The 17,340-nt window shown below is 41.0% G+C and overlaps 2 protein-coding genes across 2 annotated transcripts; both read left to right on the plus strand.

The window, feature by feature from the left end:
* Nucleotides 1-388: 388 nt before the first annotated feature.
* On the plus strand, nt 389-5,406 carry LOC124292188. Its single transcript, XM_046729240.1, has 4 exons — nt 389-436; nt 2,055-2,226; nt 3,204-3,344; nt 3,788-5,406. Exons 1-4 carry the CDS (start codon nt 389-391, stop codon nt 5,404-5,406), a joined length of 1,980 nt encoding a protein of 659 aa, XP_046585196.1.
* A 5,143-nt stretch (nt 5,407-10,549) lies between these two features.
* On the plus strand, nt 10,550-13,753 carry LOC124292189. Its single transcript, XM_046729241.1, has one exon. It carries the CDS (start codon nt 10,550-10,552, stop codon nt 13,751-13,753), a length of 3,204 nt encoding a protein of 1,067 aa, XP_046585197.1.
* The last annotated feature ends 3,587 nt before the right edge of the window (nt 13,754-17,340 follow it).

A 17,340-nucleotide genomic window follows, 5' to 3' on the forward strand; every position in this document is an offset into this window, starting at 1 on the left:
GTGTATGTGTCAGCGTAAGCGTGCGTGTACGGCAAATATCTATTTTGAAGGAACGTGAAACAAACCAAACGATTCATCAGTTCGCCAGACGGATGATAATACAGGGTACGAGTTTATTCAATGACTGTGTTATATATATTTATTGTGAGAAGTGGCTAACTTTTATGACTCAATTGCACAACGCAATCTTAGAACTAAAGGCTGTCGTATATATGGAAACTACGATAGTATCATCAGATCACTTAGTTGAACATAGGCTTTGATAGCCACAGGACTAAGATCATTGTATGTATGTCATCATGACATGGCATCTATTGTACACGGACAGGTGATTGTGCCGGTGCTATATATCAGCACATATTTGGTGCCTAGCGTTCTTCAAGCAGTCATGGAGGGACCGGGCAACAGTCTCCCAGTCGTCGCGCAGGGCAACCAGGTACATACACACTCCATGACGGGACATAATACAGGTAACCAAACCCACAAGGTAAGAGGAATTATAAAAAAAGATAAACAATTGCTTATTTGATCACAACTAAGTTTGAAATATATTATGATGGTCATTAAAGGACTTAGTTGATAAAGGCATGGTCAGTTTAACATCAGTCTCGATTCTGCGTCAAAACAGATTCTTCTGGGCGTAAAACGCAAATATGAATGTGTTCTATTCTGTTGAAAATCAGTTTGAACGAGGCGTCTGTCTACTCAACCAGTAGCCATGGAAGGTTTCAAGCATATAAATAATTAACCTTATGTTAAATCTTATCTGAAACAATTACCCTTAAGTCTAACAGCATGATGGACAGTATGTGTATACTGCATAGTGTAGTTTTGTCATTATTTTATAATTTAATTAAGACTATTTTTAAGCAGATGTACAGGTTGTTTCTGTTTGAAACCTCTGAGTCGGTGGTTCGCATAACTAGACACTTTAGTAAGTTCGTAGTGGCAGTAATCACTCCTTGTCTTGGTCACGAACAAAAACTGTTTGATTATTTGATATTTAGGCTTACGAGCCTTAACACTCATAAAAGCAAACTATTAACTGGAATTTAATTTTTCACACATATCTGAATTTACAGTTGGTGGACCTGTGAGTTAACTAATCCCCCATAATCCTTGATTCCATGACGTTAGTAAGTAAAATATGTTGAGGTTTTGAGTATAGTCATTATTAAAATTGCGTTTGCTGCACAGAATAACGTCCCTTTAATTCACGTATAGAAAACAGTCAAGCGGACGGCGTTTGTGCATTTGACCTGGGTTTATACAAAACACTCAATGCTTGAGGTGAATCAGTAACCGCCGACAATGAAAGAGCTGTGCAACGCCTCTCACCGCGCTTACTACTATCATTTGACAAACGTTTGTCGCATATTGTTACTACTGCTTATAGTGAAGGCATTCATCTGTCAACAAGATTAACAACAAGTATATGTGAATAGAGGTAGCAGAGGTTTGTAAAGCATGTGTCTCTCCAAACAAATCACAAGAGGTAGTTTTAGTAGGAACCATTTGGATGTCAAAGAAGGTAGTTATATTCATGTTGTATAATGGATTTGTGGAAATCTGACTGGTCTTCACCGTGGACTTCATACACGCCGATATTGTTACTTGGTAAATCATATCCGTCAATATATCTAGCTCTGTACCTGTGTATAAGTGTGTTTAAACACTGCCAGTATTTCAGTTATATCACGGCGTGTTTTGTGTGGGAGGAAAGCCCGGAGTAATGTCACGGCTTAAGCTGTTGACCACTTGACTGAAATGGCCACGGTTATGATGATGAGTCTTAAATTCCCACCCACGATCTTATGTGTATGACACGCATAAGAGATACAGTTTTGCAATGTCCCTCTATCTCTGTACGAGTGAGTGAGTGAGTATGGTTTTACACCTCTTTTAGCAATATTCCAGCAACACCAGAAATGGGCTTCACCCTATCTCTGTATGGCTAACATTACAATACATGCTCATCGAGTGTTTAAAGAGGACGTGTAATGATGGTCATCATACGAACTGTGTTGTAAAATTGTATCCGATTTTCATTTCAGTTTTGTTCCACCTGTGTTGCCATGGCAACTGATCATTCCCAGACAGTAGTGACCTGTATAAGTTGTGACGACGTGATCACAGTTCCCGTGACGCTCAAATGTGGTCACAGCTTCTGTGGATCGTGTGTCACCAGCCACACTCAACACTCCCAGCAACTGCCGGACGCCACAGGTAACTATATTGCCATCATGTTAGAAGTTATACAATACTCGTCCAGTGAAATACGTCCATACATAAGCGAGTGTGTGGAAGCTGATATCAACACTCATCTGATAACTTCAGAACAACGCTACAGTGACAGAATGTTGAAGAATGTCACTATTGGGTATTGTTTGTGCTGATGTAGATTCTATGATATGCCGACAATGCATCAAACAGGAATTATTTTGAATGTACGCTACAGGTGCGTTTGAAAACAGCAATTATTTGCAAGCGACATCAAGCAATTCGCCTAAGAGGGCACTAACTTTCAACCGCGTACAATCAAGCCGATGACTGGCTGATGTCGCTTTCTTCTCAAACCGAAGAGCAACGGTTTCAGTTTGCCTGCAACGCACGCAACGTTGTATAACCATCTGACTGTTTAAGGCTTCCTCTGTGGTCAAACGAATACTGCGTATGAAAGGATAGAGGCAGGTCGGTGTTTATCCTTAATCCACGTCAGATCACCTGACCTAAAGAGATGACACATTTTGTTGCCCTGCCTGGTGTTCGGCAGTAAACGGATGGAACTGTACCGGTGTGCTCGGGGCCATTAGGATGAATCTGAATGGGATTAGCCATTCTGAGACACGGTGTCTCAGTGGTGTAGCGTTATACATTTACACACACGCAAGGCCCCGGTACAGCTCACGTCTTTGAGTGGCATGTTTAGACGTTGGTGATTCAGATAAGGACAAACTTTATGGATGAACAGCGTCTACGTCGCATCATCCGAATAAAGAAATTGTTCATCCATAAAGTTTGTCCTTATCTATTTCACCTCAGTTCATTCTTTGGCAACTTATCATAAACAATATTTCAATTAATAATTCTATTAATGCTTAAATGCACACATCTTACCGTCACATCTTACGTAGTTCAAACATATAGTGGAGACATATTTATTTAGAAATAGCTTACGAAAATTGTACCTATGTACCTTTCAGCTCTGGACGTTTTGTACTGTCCACTGTGTGGTGGGGAGACGAGAGTGCCTCACCCCCAGCAACCCCTTGACGAGTGGGTGGGGCAGGTGGGGACGGTCGCCTTTGTCAAGAATCTCGTTGGCACTGTTGCAGAACACGGAGGTATGTGAACGTAATGCAAAATTTTAAACTGGCCCATATGTTCTTCGCAAATAGGGGACTATATAAGCCATATATATTATTAGAACTATCGGAAGTATGGTAGTGAAAGTCAAGGAATGATGTGCGAGGAAAGCGCGGAGTGTTATAGGTCTTTGACTTACAACTTATGCAAAACCCACGAGCACGGGTATAGTGCTAACAAACCTATAACCATAATTGGGACAAACCGGGATTCAAACCTACAATCACAGGCTCCTGTCATACCAAAGAGACTCCACTCTGCACTACAGATTTCGCCATCAGTGCTTTCAACATTGGTGGAGGTAAACGGTTAGCAATATATGTTCGACTTAAAGCCGTAATATTCAACATAATTTAAGTAATACCCACTTACCATCATGATATAGATCAAGTTCCAGAATCACACTATAACTATGTTACAGCGGCTGAACGTATCGACTGCAGCATCTGCACTGATGACACGGAAACAAAGGATGCTGTTGTGTGGTGTCCGGAATGCGGGGAGTCACTGTGTTCGGACTGTGAAAGGGTACACAGAAAACTTCACACATCTCACACAGCGACTGACGTCACAAAAAACGTGGTGAAAACAGTACCAAGACGTGCAAGATGCGACAGGCATGACGATGCGGTCATTGACCTCCTTTGTGAGGACTGCGATGAAGCAGTGTGTCCCCGATGTTGCATCCTGGATCACAGAAGTTGCAAGAAGGTGCTACCATTAGACGAAGCAGCTTTAAGAATAGAATCCCTGTTGCAGAACATGAAATATGACTTGAAAACAAGAATCCCTATACTGGAAGAGCACGTCAGTATTTGGAATAAAAAGACTCAGCACCATGCTAGGAATTATGAAGAGGATGAGAAAAGGATCAACGAGACTTGCGACGAACTTGTTGCTGAAATACGACATCAGCAGAGCCAGGTGACAGACCGGCTGAAGCAGATAAAGGATGGGGCTGATCTGGTACTGATGAAGGGAGCCAGACATGGCGAAATGGTACTGAAGGATGCCCAACAGAGGATGATGTTTGCCAACAAAGCCCTGTCATCATCAACAGTAATGGACCGTTATGAAGTATACAAAATATTCTCAGCTGTTGACGTCAATACCAAATCAGGAGAAGCTGAAGAGTTGGACACGGGAGGTGTTGTGGATGTTAAATTTATTGATAACAAAACCTCATTAATGACGTCTTTGCGAAGGGTGACAGTTGGCTACATAATCGCGGGGACAGAGAAGGAGGAAAAGGGTAGTGAGACGGTACAGTTTGATATCGGACGGACAGGAGTGCATGACCTGACTGTTGTCTCGTTTGAGGGCACTAAAACTATTGTTGTAACACAGCCCGAAGACAGAATGGTGCATTCATTTCATATATCATTGGGAAAATCCAACAAGAGTGTCCTGAAACTGGACAGTCACCCATACGGTATTACAAACTTTGATTCGTCAAAGGCTGTCACTGCAGTTCCAAAGAAGAAACAATTAGTAGTTATCTCAGTTGCTCCTAAACTACAAAAAGACTCGATAATCAAAACCCAGCTTCGATATATTGGGTTGGCCTGCTTGGATGCATCAACCCTTGCCTGTAGTGGAGAGGAGGTGGGAGTCATTGATGTTATAGACCTCTCAGGGACGAGACTCCGATGTTTCGGTGTTGACATGTTTGTGAAACCTCTGTTCTTGTATGCAACGCTGGACAACAAACTCCTCGTGTCGGACTGGAAATGTAACAAGGTTGTGTGTGTGAGCCTTGACGGGACAGTGGAGTTTGAGTACCAGCCAGGAGACAGCATGACGATGAGTCGTCCTCTCGGGGTGTGTCAGAGCCCCACAGGAGATATCTACATAGCGGACAAAGACAACCATAAGGTCATCCAGCTGAGTCCCACGGGGAGGTTTTTGAGAGACAAATTCACCTTTGCTGATGAGGTGTCGGATCCACGGGCTGTGTATGTTGATAAGGACAATGTCATTTACGTGACCGTGGATGACAGGTTCATTCACACACACGACGTCAGGAATGAAAGTTCGTGACGTCATGCAATGTTGTCTTTTCAAATCATAAACAACATCGTTATTGCGCGCGGAAATGTACCAGGATACGTGCATATGTATCGGCTGGGTATACATACAGTGATGATACATTATGATACTACCTCACCAAATACGTTATTATGTACTGCTTCAAAGGATCAAAGTCAGCAGTAGTTGGAACAAAACTTTGGGACAAATGAGTCATGCATTACACTTCAATTCTTGCAGTTGCCAATAATGCAGATGTAAATGTATGTTACACAACTTTGTCAGTGATAATTAGAAATTATTTAAGCTGTATTAGGAGTATATTCCACTTCTCCTATCTCCGCTTGCTTCATCGACTTTTATCCTTGAAAACCTGTAAAACAACAAATTAGATATTCAAGCGTCGTTTGAACTAAACCAGCAACTGAGGGACAACTCAGTAGAATGAGGTTACAGACATATGTTACATGTATATAAACCTGGAACGTGCTACGGGTTTGTTTGTTTCTTATTTTACCAATAGTCCATCTGTATCGCTGCTTCATGTGTAACATCGAGTTAGGATGTGACAAGACAGGCGCAGTACAGTTTGTAGAAGTAGGTTAGTACAGCGGTGAATACGAGTTCAAGATTTCATGGCGACGACCATGTCACGGGCGTGTTAATTGCTTCCATATCGTCGTTTGTCCAAGAGAACGATCCTAAATCGTCGAGCTTCATGTCAAGCTCCACTTTAAATGGATTTGAACTTATGGGGAAGGGTCCAATAGTCGGATGAAAGTCGATTTGTGTTTGTTCACGACAGCTGGCCGCGCTCGCATTTGTTGCCGCAGAAACACTGCTTATACACAACAGAATATCTTGGAGCAAGTACCGTTTAGCGGGGATTCGATGGTGTTGTGTTCACATAATTGAAACTTGACCTTGTGACGATCAGACAAAAAACGACAACGGTTCATTGCTGACATGCCAGACAGGGTTGTTGTACCACATTTCAAAGACTATCCCCTGAACACAAGGCTAGTCTTCATGGACGACAATGCTAGGTCACATCGTGTATGTGTCGTTGTTGATTTCCTACGTCAAGACACCTTGACCTTGGCTCGCCAGGAGTCCAGACCTCAATCACATACAGTATGTTTAGGACGCTATGGGTCACAGAATACGCCAGAGAGATCCCTTAGTACAAAAGCCTGATGTAGCAAACCCTCCATCAAGAATGGAACTCAATACATCAAAGTGACATTCAACGTCTCATACAGTCAGCGGGGAATTGGGTCAGGGAATGGTATTGCATTTGGCAGAAGGAACACCGGATATTGACATTGTGCTTGATTATTGAAATTTATGAATCTTTCCCCTCTTTTTCTTGAGGATTGTATGCCAGAATCATGCAAATGACCGCACCTGTAACATCAGGACGACCATAGGTATCAATACTACAAAAAGCTGTTTGTTACCCGTGAAGATCCGGGTTAGAATTGGTCTTCAGTAACCCATGCTTGTAAGAGGCTACTAACGTGATCGGGTGGTCACACTCACTGACTTGTTTAACACATGTCATCGTATCCCAATTGCGTAGATCGATGCTCATGCTGCTGATCACTGGATTGTCTGTCCAGACTCGGTTATTTACAGACCGTCGCCATATAGCAGGAATATTGCTGAGTGCGTCGCAAAACTAAACTCACTCACTCACTAATGCTTTTTGTACATTAAACCTTGGACGTTAATTATAGCAAGGGTTTAGTACAGTTGTCACGTGTAACAATATATCACAATCTACGTTAGTGTCACATGTCTGTTGTCTGTCAAGATCCAGGTCGATGAACGATTATACATATGAAACTTGAAACCACACTATCTGCAGAATTCACCTACATGTCACATGTCGAAAGATATAGACTGACGAGATGACAAAGTGGCTGACATTTGTGGACTCGTACATACCTTGAACAGATAATAGATACAGTCAACTCTCGTTAATCCGACACTTGTGGTTGCAGAGAAATATGTCTGATTAACGAAAATGTCGGATTAATGTATTTGTGTGAAATTATCAATGTTTATTAAATGTCATGATCGTCATACTGTTTCTTGCATATCAGAAATGGTATATCTAGTTATCTTCATCGTGTGTAAAAATATTCACAGAAATAAAAAAAAAATAACAATACATCCTTGTTCTCATTTATTAACATCATAGATGGCATAACATACATATATAATCACATAATCAATCAGTTTCATATCTATCTCATAACCACATTGCCACAAAACTCACGTTTGTTTTTACCGCATTTCAGCAGCTATTATGACCCCGATGTTGAAAATGTTACAATGTTACACGTCTATGTGGTGTGTCAGAAATGTTTGCAAAGTGTTCAACGATGTTTTGGCCTCAGATAGTTTGAAGCATTGGAATCAGTCGTAGAGACGCTCAACCACTAAGCAGACTGCTTCAGGATGTCAGATACGGTTGATCGTCCAATCTTCACATCAAACTTCTGCTCAGCAAAAGTGATGACTTGTTGTGTTGTCTGGGGTTTGTCTTTCTTCAAAAGGAGATTTCTTTCTTGATCAATGGTGTAACTTCTACTCGGGCTCGCTTAGCAGGTGGTGTACTCGTGACAGACATCTTGTGATGAAAACTCATGTCGGTTGTAAACATTTTATACAGCTCGCTCTACTGTTATTTCTTGATTAAATCGTCTCAATTAATTATCCTGTGTTCCTAATTAACAAGTGTGATGTTCACCGACGTCAGTGTCAAGCAGCCAGTAAGGCATACGCTAATTACCACTCACGTGTGATTGTTTGTATATGGTCGGATTATCCGACGGGCTGTGTTGATTGTCGGATTAAGGAATGTTTTTACAATGTATTTACAATAATCAGTTGCTAGATTGGTGTGTCGGAGTCGGAATGCGAGAATGTCGGATTAACAAGAGTAATTATCACTGTTTTAAATGGTTCCCTAAATTGTTGTCGGATTAACGTGATTGTCGGATTAATGAGTGTCGGATTAACGAGAGCTGACTGTATATCAAAGCAGTCAGTTAATACTAAGTTTGAACCAAACACAACCAGGGGTTGATGGTATGAGCAAAGATACGAAAACTCAGGGAAGTGTCGGCTATTACAATGACCCGATCCTTAAGTCTCTAATGGACAAACATTCTTCCCCTATGATGTCAGGAACATAGACTCAACGCATTCTGATTGCTGCAAATACGTGAAAATTCTCACTCACTCACTCACTCGTTAATCAATACGTTAAATAACAATGACTGTTGGATAACCTAGTTGTTGTAGTCTTCGCTATTCACATCGAAGACCCAGGTTGGGTTCCCCACATGAAGGCATGCGGGCGTCCTTCGCTGTGTTATTGCTGGAATATTGCCCAAAGAGGCGTAAAACAATACTCACTCACCGTCTAATATCGTCAGTAGAGGACTTGCTTCGGTTCGGTTCGTTTTATGAACCCTGATACACCACGGATCATGAATCATGGACGAAGGTATATTATCTTACAGACGCAAACAATGGAGGACCAAAATACCCAAACAGAAGACAAAACATACACGTACTGTATAACAATCTGCACCGCTATCAATCTAAAAGTGCTTGCCCGTTATTAACTCAAACAATGACCAAACACATTTTCTGTTGGGAAAGATGCGTGTATATTTCCAAAACGACAAAAGTGAAATGATGTTTAACATCTCGTTAATGATCATTGTGCCTGTGTGACGACATGCATGCACGTGTGTGAAACTATTCGTACAAGTTTTTCTGGTGTTATAGAACTAGTGATATACTCTGAGCGAACCACTACTTAAGCTGTGACCCGTGAAGATTGGGGTTGGAATTGATCTTCAGTAACTCATGCTTGTCGTAAGAGGCGACTAACGGGATCGGGTGGTCAGGCTCACTGACTTGGTTGACACATGTCATCGTATCTCAGTTACGTAGATCTGTGCTCATACTGTTGATCACTGGATTGTCTTGTCCAGATTTGATTATTTACAGACCGCCGTCTTATAGCTGGAATATTGCTGAATGCGGTGTAAAACTAAGCTCACTCGCTCACTCACTTAAGTTGTGTCCTTAACACAGAGCCCTGGTCAGGTAATTATCTCACTTGCGGACTTTGAAGCATCGTCTGTATTAAACTTTGGCCGACTTTCATTAAGAGGATAGGGTGATAACACTTAGTCACTCCCTTGACCTGGAAATATAGACCTTGTGTCAGTAAGGTGTAATACAAGATCACTTCTACATCGCTTGAATGTTGGAATCTTTCCGAAGCCAGACGTCAAGGTAATTCACACATTGTCTTTACAGTTACAGTATGTAGCATGTGGCAATTTCCCATTATATTAGTCTTTTCCATCATATATTGTCTATATATGGATATAATCGAACAAGATATTGTTCCTCTTCCTCTAATACATTGGCAAGGGAAACGGCGTACAAGAATGATATACTTCCCATCAAAAGTTAATACACTCACTATATGTTATGTATATATTTATATATGGTTACATCGAAGATTGATTTCTCCACTAACTAGGGGGAACCAGCTGCAAATCTCATGCAGATGAATTGCACGAGGATCATGCATCAAATTGCTGAAAAGCATGTGCAAATATCGTGCATATGAACAGCTGCGTTTTGGTGTAAAGTGTTGTTAAGAATTCGCCAATTTTCACTGATTTTTAGCATTTATTGAACCCATGACAATAATCCTTTTAACGTTACGAATTTGTTTTACTACATCAGTTCATGTGTAAACAGTACCTTTAAACAGTATGGAATATTTTGCAAAATTTAGTTTAGAACAGTTGATTGAAGTAATTGGCTATATTTACACTAAGTAACATGAAGTGAGTCTAAACTTTAGATGGGAAGTATATGAACGTTACTTTGATTCCAAGTCTCGTCATGGATAGGGAGCTTAGCTTGGCATCCCTGTCATTTGTTCTTGTTACTGGGCATTAAATAAATAATTATATATAGTACATGTGTTCTTTGCTGTTGATATGAACACATTCGGTGTAGAAAGTTTTATTTAAATTTTAATAAATTATCTGTAGTTATGCATTATTAATATGTAGTTAAAATTTATTTATCTGTTTTTCAGTTTAGAAATATGAGTGACAAGCCCGTGATTCCAGTCGTCGTCGGCGTTGATGTAGGAGGGACCAACACCGATGCTGTTGTCATAACGCAGGACGTGGACAAACCCATGGTCATTGCTGGTGTGAAGGAGCTCACTACCAGTGACGTGACAACGGGAGTACAGAGAGCTGTCAAGCAGGTCCTGAATGAGGCCTGCAGGTCTGGGACGTCAGTGGGAGTTGTTCAAGTAAACATCGGAACAACCCACTTCATCAACGCTGCTGTGCAGGGGAAGGATTTAGCCAAGGTGTCTGTTATCCGACTCTGTGGTTCTGTGTCCGAAGCTCTCCCGCCTTTTAGCGATTTTCCAAAGCATTTTAAGGATATCATTTGTCACACGACACATCTTGTTGCGGGTGGGTACCGTTTTGATGGACGGGCGATTGATGATGTCAACAGGGCCGAGATTGAGGAGATTGTGAAAGCATCAGGAGCCATAGGTTTTGTTGTATGTGGAGTTTTCTCACCTATTAGATATGATCAGGAACGTGAAGTAGAGAGTATCATCCGGGAAGTATCACCAGACGCCAGCGTTTCGCTATCACATGATATTGGTCATATTGGATTGCTTGAAAGAGAAAATGCTGCAATTCTGAACGAATGTCTCAAGCCACTTTGTCAACGTACGATCGACGGTTTCAGAGACGCTTTGGGAAGTATTGGCCTGGACTGTCCTATTTACCTCACACAGAATGACGGAACCATCATCAGCTCAGACAAAGCTAGGAAATATCCGGTCTATACATTCGCATCCGGTCCCACTAACAGCATGCGAGGAGCTGCTTTCCTGTCATCGATAAAGGACGCAATTGTGGTTGATATCGGCGGTACAACGACCGATGTGGGCGTTTTGAAGAATGGTTTCCCAAGAGAAGCGTCTAGCCATGTGAAGATAGGTGGCGTTAGGACCAATTTTCGCATGCCCGATGTTCTGAGTATTGGTCTTGGAGGAGGTTCTTATGTCATTCCTCGGTCAAATGAGTCGGATGGGATCACAAGCATTACCGTAGGACCTCTAAGTGCTGGGTTCAACTTGAAGAACGAGGCACTGGTCTTCAGCAATGAATTTGGAGAGGAAGGGAGATCACTCACAACAACTGACATTGCTGTCGCTGCAGGATTAGTTGAACTTGGCAACAAGGACTTCGTACGAGGCATTTCAGAAACTGCTGTAACGATGGCTCTGGACAGAGTGCAGGACATGATTGCGGCGGCAATTGATAAGGTTAAACTGAGTGATCAGTCACTTCCTGTAATCCTTGTGGGTGGTGGAAGCATCCTAGTGGACCTGAAGCGATCTTTACCTGGGGCCACAGAAGTCTTATTGCCCAAACATTTCGGTGTCGCAAACGCTATTGGAGCTGCTCTGAGTCAGGTATCCGGTAGTATTGATCACATCGTCAGTATATTAGATATGATAGACAGGGAAGCCATGGACAAATGTGTAGTGAACGCTCTTGCTAAAGTCACAGAAGATCCTGATGGAAAGGAAAGTGAAATGGCAGAAGAACTTGCAAGGAAACCATTCATCAGTAAGGCAAGAGACCAAGCCTTAGCCTCAGCTATAGAAAGAGCTACAGCAGTAGCAGTTGAGGCAGGGGCTAATCCATCCACTGTACAGGTTACAGAAAAACAGGATATGACCTTGTCCTACATGCCGGGTCAGGCAACAAGACTCAAAATAAAGGTCGTTGGAGATCTTTCGGATCACGTGCAGAGAAATATCAAGATTGTAAAATGGCTTGCTTGTGAAGACGAGGACTTAGGATCTGTCTCACTGGAAACTATGCATTCAAAACAGGAGGTGTCTGCTGGAGGAACTAAACTGTCTGGACAGGATGAAGTCAATGATGCAACAAAGGTTCCCATGGACCCCACGACTGACCCTGAAACTGGGATGTGGAGTTTATCCGAATGGGATATCGAATGTATAGTTGTTGGAGCTGGTATTTTTGGATGCGGAGGGGGTGGAAATCCTCACATGGGAAGGCTCCGTGCTTTAGAAACTCTTCGGAGTGGGAAAGAAATTAAAGTCATAACCCCGGAACGTCTACTCAAGAACGCAGACCCCGAGAACGATCTCGTCAGCATTGTTTGTTTCTATGGAGCGCCACTCATAATGTATGAGCAACTTGTGTCCTCCAAAGAGACAACTGCAGCCATAAGATGTGTAGAGGATATTTTCAACATTGGCCAGTTCCAAAATGGGACACTGAACAACAAATCAGGAGTCACGATCGAAGAAAGAGCTGGCATGCGGTTCATAAATGATTACAAACAAACGGGCAATCATAACTCAAGTTCTCCTTCAATCAAAGGAAAACAAATCAAAGCTTTGATGGCAGTTGAAATTGGAGGAATGAATGCTATTGAACCGTACCTGGTCGCAGCCGATCTCAATCTCCCAGTGGTGGACGCTGATGCTATGGGGAGAGCATTCCCTAAACTCAGCATGATGTGCCCATATATGTACGGTCTACCTGCCTACCCTACTGCACTGGTGGATGACAAGAACCGACAGGCGGTGATGCTGGAAGCTCCAAACGCGACTCTAGTTGAACATCACTTCCGGGATGTTGTGACCGAAATGGGATGTTCAGCTGGGTGTTCCTTTTCTCCTCTCGTCAAGGAGGATGTTCTGACGAAATGTGTTCAACATACCATTAGTCGTGCCTGGAGGCTAGGAGACGCTATCCTCCGTTCCAGAATCGAAAAGACTTCGCCCATTGAAGCTATTCTGAAGACAGAGACGTCTATCCATGTCATGATTGGAAAGATCCGAGATGTCAAGAGGGAGACCAGTGGTGGCTACAACAAAGGGCATGTCATCATCGAGGGGCTTGACACGTATTCTGGACAAAGGCTACTGATCAACTTCCAGAACGAGAATTTAGTCATAATACCTCTCAATGAGAACAATGACGAAGGTGACGTCATTGCCTGCGTCCCGGACCTCATTGCCATCGTGGACGCTGATACTGCGGAACCAATCACAACAGAGGAGGTCCGGTACGGCATGAGGGTGTCTGTTATTGTGATTGCGTCCCCTGACATACTGAGAACCGACACTGCCTTGAAGTATGTGGGCCCACAAGCTTTTCAATATCCAGACACTGTCAAATTTCAACCATTTGGGCAAAGCAAAGTAACGGTTCCAATTCCACCAACAGAGTGAACATCGGATACTTTTAATAACCAACTTACTTTCCTGCAGTTTTTCATTCACCGCTCCTATGACATGTCAAGTTGTTTGATTGTATATATGTACCGGTCCATTTCCAATAGAAATTGTCATTGACACCATGTTATATAGAGCGGATTGACTGATTGTTGAGTTAGGTTGAGTGGTTACCATTTGAGTGATTGATTCATTTATCGGTTCAAGAGATTTATTCAGATTTAATTGAAGGATAAAATTGATTATTTATATAATGATGCGTACATTTTACGACCACTGATATGTTTATTATTTCTACTGTCCATGTAATTATAACATAATTATCCACTTATATCATTCGAATGGTCTACTTGAGTCAGAATACATTTACTTCATAATTAAGCCAGTCAGTTCACTAGGTCTCTACTTGTTTACCCATCCACTTATGTATATGTTTATGCACTAATCCACCTAGATTATCTACATGTGCAGTTGCAACCTATTCACATACTGTGATATAAACTGCCCACAAAAATATGAATAAAAGAGCTAGTAGACTGATTTGTAACAATGGTGACCACGAGCAAACCGATTAAAAGGAACCAATTATGTATAAATATATTCACAAAAATAATGTTTTGTATAATAAAACATTATTTCGAAAGTGAAGTGAAAGTATGTTTGTGTTATTATACACATCTTCTTTAGAGATAATTACAACACACACACAGAACATGTAGAATCAATATTCTTGTAGATTTATCATGTGTTCGTTTAAGCACCTTCGGCTGAAATAAGTGTGGGTAATAGCATCATTTAATCAACTTGGGTGGTAGTAGGTAGGGTAATGGCGTCATTTAATCAACTTGGGTTGTAGTAGGGTAATGGCGTCATTGTATCAACTTGGGTTGTGGTAAGTATGAGTAATGGCGTCATTTAATCAACTTGGGTTGTAGTAAGTGTGGGTGATAGCGTCATTTAATGAACTCGGGTTGCAGTAAGTATGGGTGATAGCGTCATTGAATCAACTTGGATTGTGGTAAGTATGGGTAATAGCGTCATTGAATCAGCTTGGATTGTAGTAAATATGGGTAATAGCGTCATTGAATCAACTTGGATTGTAGTAAATATGGGTAATAGCGTCATTTAATCAACTTGGATTGTAGTAAATATGGGTAATAGCGTCATTAAATCAACTCGGGTTGCAATTAATATGGGTGATAGCATCATTTAATCAACTTGGGTTGTAGAAAGTATGGATAATAGCATCAATGAATCAACTCGGGTTTTAGTAAGTATGGGTAATAGCGTCATTGAATCAACTTGGATTGTAGTAAATATGGGTAATAGCGTCATTTAATCAACTCGGGTTGCAATTAGTATTGGTGATAGCGTCATTTAATCAACTTGGGTTGTAGTAAGTATGGGTAATAGCATCAATGAATCAACTTGGATTGTAGTAAATATGGGTAATAGCATCAATGAATCAACTCGGGTTTTAGTAAGTATGGGTAATAGCGTCATTGAATCAACTTGGATTGTAGTAAGTATGGTAACAGCGTCATTGAATCAACTTGGATTGTAGTAAGTATGGGTAATGGAGTCATTCAATCAACTTGGATTGTAGTAAGTATGGGTAATAGCGTCGTTTAATCAACTTTGGCAGCAGCAGTGTTAATCTCTTTGTTTGTGGGTGAAATGGGCCTATCGACAAAACACAATATATGCGAGTAGCTAGGCGTGCATGGATCAACTCTGGTAAACCTCGGGAACATGACTCTGAACTACATTGCCTATAAAGATGAGAAAGGAAAATTCCGATGTCTGATTCGAAAATCAAAAAGATCCCATAAAAAAGAAATGAGCTGAATTGGACGTAAACACTTTCTACAAAACTGTCCGAAAGCAACGGTCAGTAGTTACAAATGTATCTACACTTAATTACGGAGGCGAGAGCGGCTCAACGCTCTCTGAAGTATGTAAAATATGGGGCAAATAATATACCGACCTATCTCAACCACATAACATATCTCAATTGGTTCAGGAAATTGACAATAGCAGCACTGAGGATTATGATGAGGAACTCGAAAGAGACTTTCTATTTGATGAGGTAAAGGATGCTGTTAAGTCTCTTAGCGAAAAAAATCCTCAGGTCCCGACAAAATTACAAACGAGCATATCATATATGCAGGTGATGTATTCATTAATTATGTATGAAAACTATTCAATCATATGACTGAATCTCAATATGTCCCATACGAATATAGGATTGGAATGGTAAAATCAATATACAAAGGTAAAAATGATAAAACCGACCCTCGAAACTACAGAGGTATCACACTAACATCTTGCCTTGGTAAATTATTTGAAACGTTCTTGCTCAAACGAATTGAAAATAAATTGCTTAAATCAAATCCGGACTTTCATGATAAGTTACAGTTTGGATTTCGAAAAGAGCATGGAGCCATAATGTCTGTGTTTACTCTCATGGAGAGTATACAATACTATAACCATAGACATTCCCCTGTCTTTACAGCCTTTCTCGACAATGCAAAATCATTCGACAGAATTTGGCATGATGGTTTATTCTATAAGCTTCATGAACTTGGTATTAGAGGTAATACGTGGAAACTGTTACATCACCGTTACACCAATAGCCAATCTTGTGTTGCATACCACGGCGAGAGGTCAGATATGTACTTGGTCAAACAAGGTGTTTGACAAGGGAGGGTTATATCCACTTGTTTTTTTCTCATTTTTATTAATGACCTAATTACATCTTTAAGGGATGCTGGCAGTGGTATCCTTGTCTCTGGTATGGACGTTCCAACTGTCTTGCTTGCTGACGATACTACACTCATAAGTACATCCCCTAATGGCCATCAAGTATCACTAGATATTGTCTTTTCATACGCTTCTAAATGGCGACTAACATATAACCCATCAAAAAGTACCATCATCGTTTTAGCAAAAAAAAAGGGTATGATGTAAACTTCCACTGTAGCATTGGTAACATCCCAATCCCCTTATCAGAATCTACCGTATATTGGGGTGTACTATTTACAAGTAACCTCTCAACAAAAACTAAAAAATATTTAAAATGTGGCTCAGAATGATTCTTAAAACTAGTCTCTATGGCTGTGAAGTCTTACCAAACATCAAAGTCCAACAGGCTGACACCTTTGAACAAACACAAAGATACTTTGCTTGTCATGTGCAAGGTCTTGGTAAGAGGTCATCATCAATATCTACCATTGCAAAATTAGGATTATGGTCACTAACTGGGTATATCGATAAATGCTATTTCTTGGGCGACTATGTAACACTGAGTGTAACAACTTTGCAAAACATATCTTTTGTGCTGCTATTACAACTTCAGTAAAATCTAACAACATCTGTGATAATCTTTTATCAATATCTGAAAAGTATAATCTAAATATATTTGTTGACAATTCTATTGCTCAAGGCATATTTCCTCCAAAACGGGTATGGAGAAGAACTGTAAATGCTATTGTACATAGTTATGAAGAACAATTATGGCGACCACAAACTCTCTATCGTTCAAACATGTCATTTTACGCAACAACTCATACTACACTCTCTTA

This window comes from Haliotis rubra, unplaced genomic scaffold, assembly GCF_003918875.1.
Source record: "Haliotis rubra isolate DU_JTF1 unplaced genomic scaffold, ASM391887v1 Scf51, whole genome shotgun sequence".
NCBI classification, from domain to species: Eukaryota; Metazoa; Mollusca; class Gastropoda; order Lepetellida; family Haliotidae; genus Haliotis; species Haliotis rubra.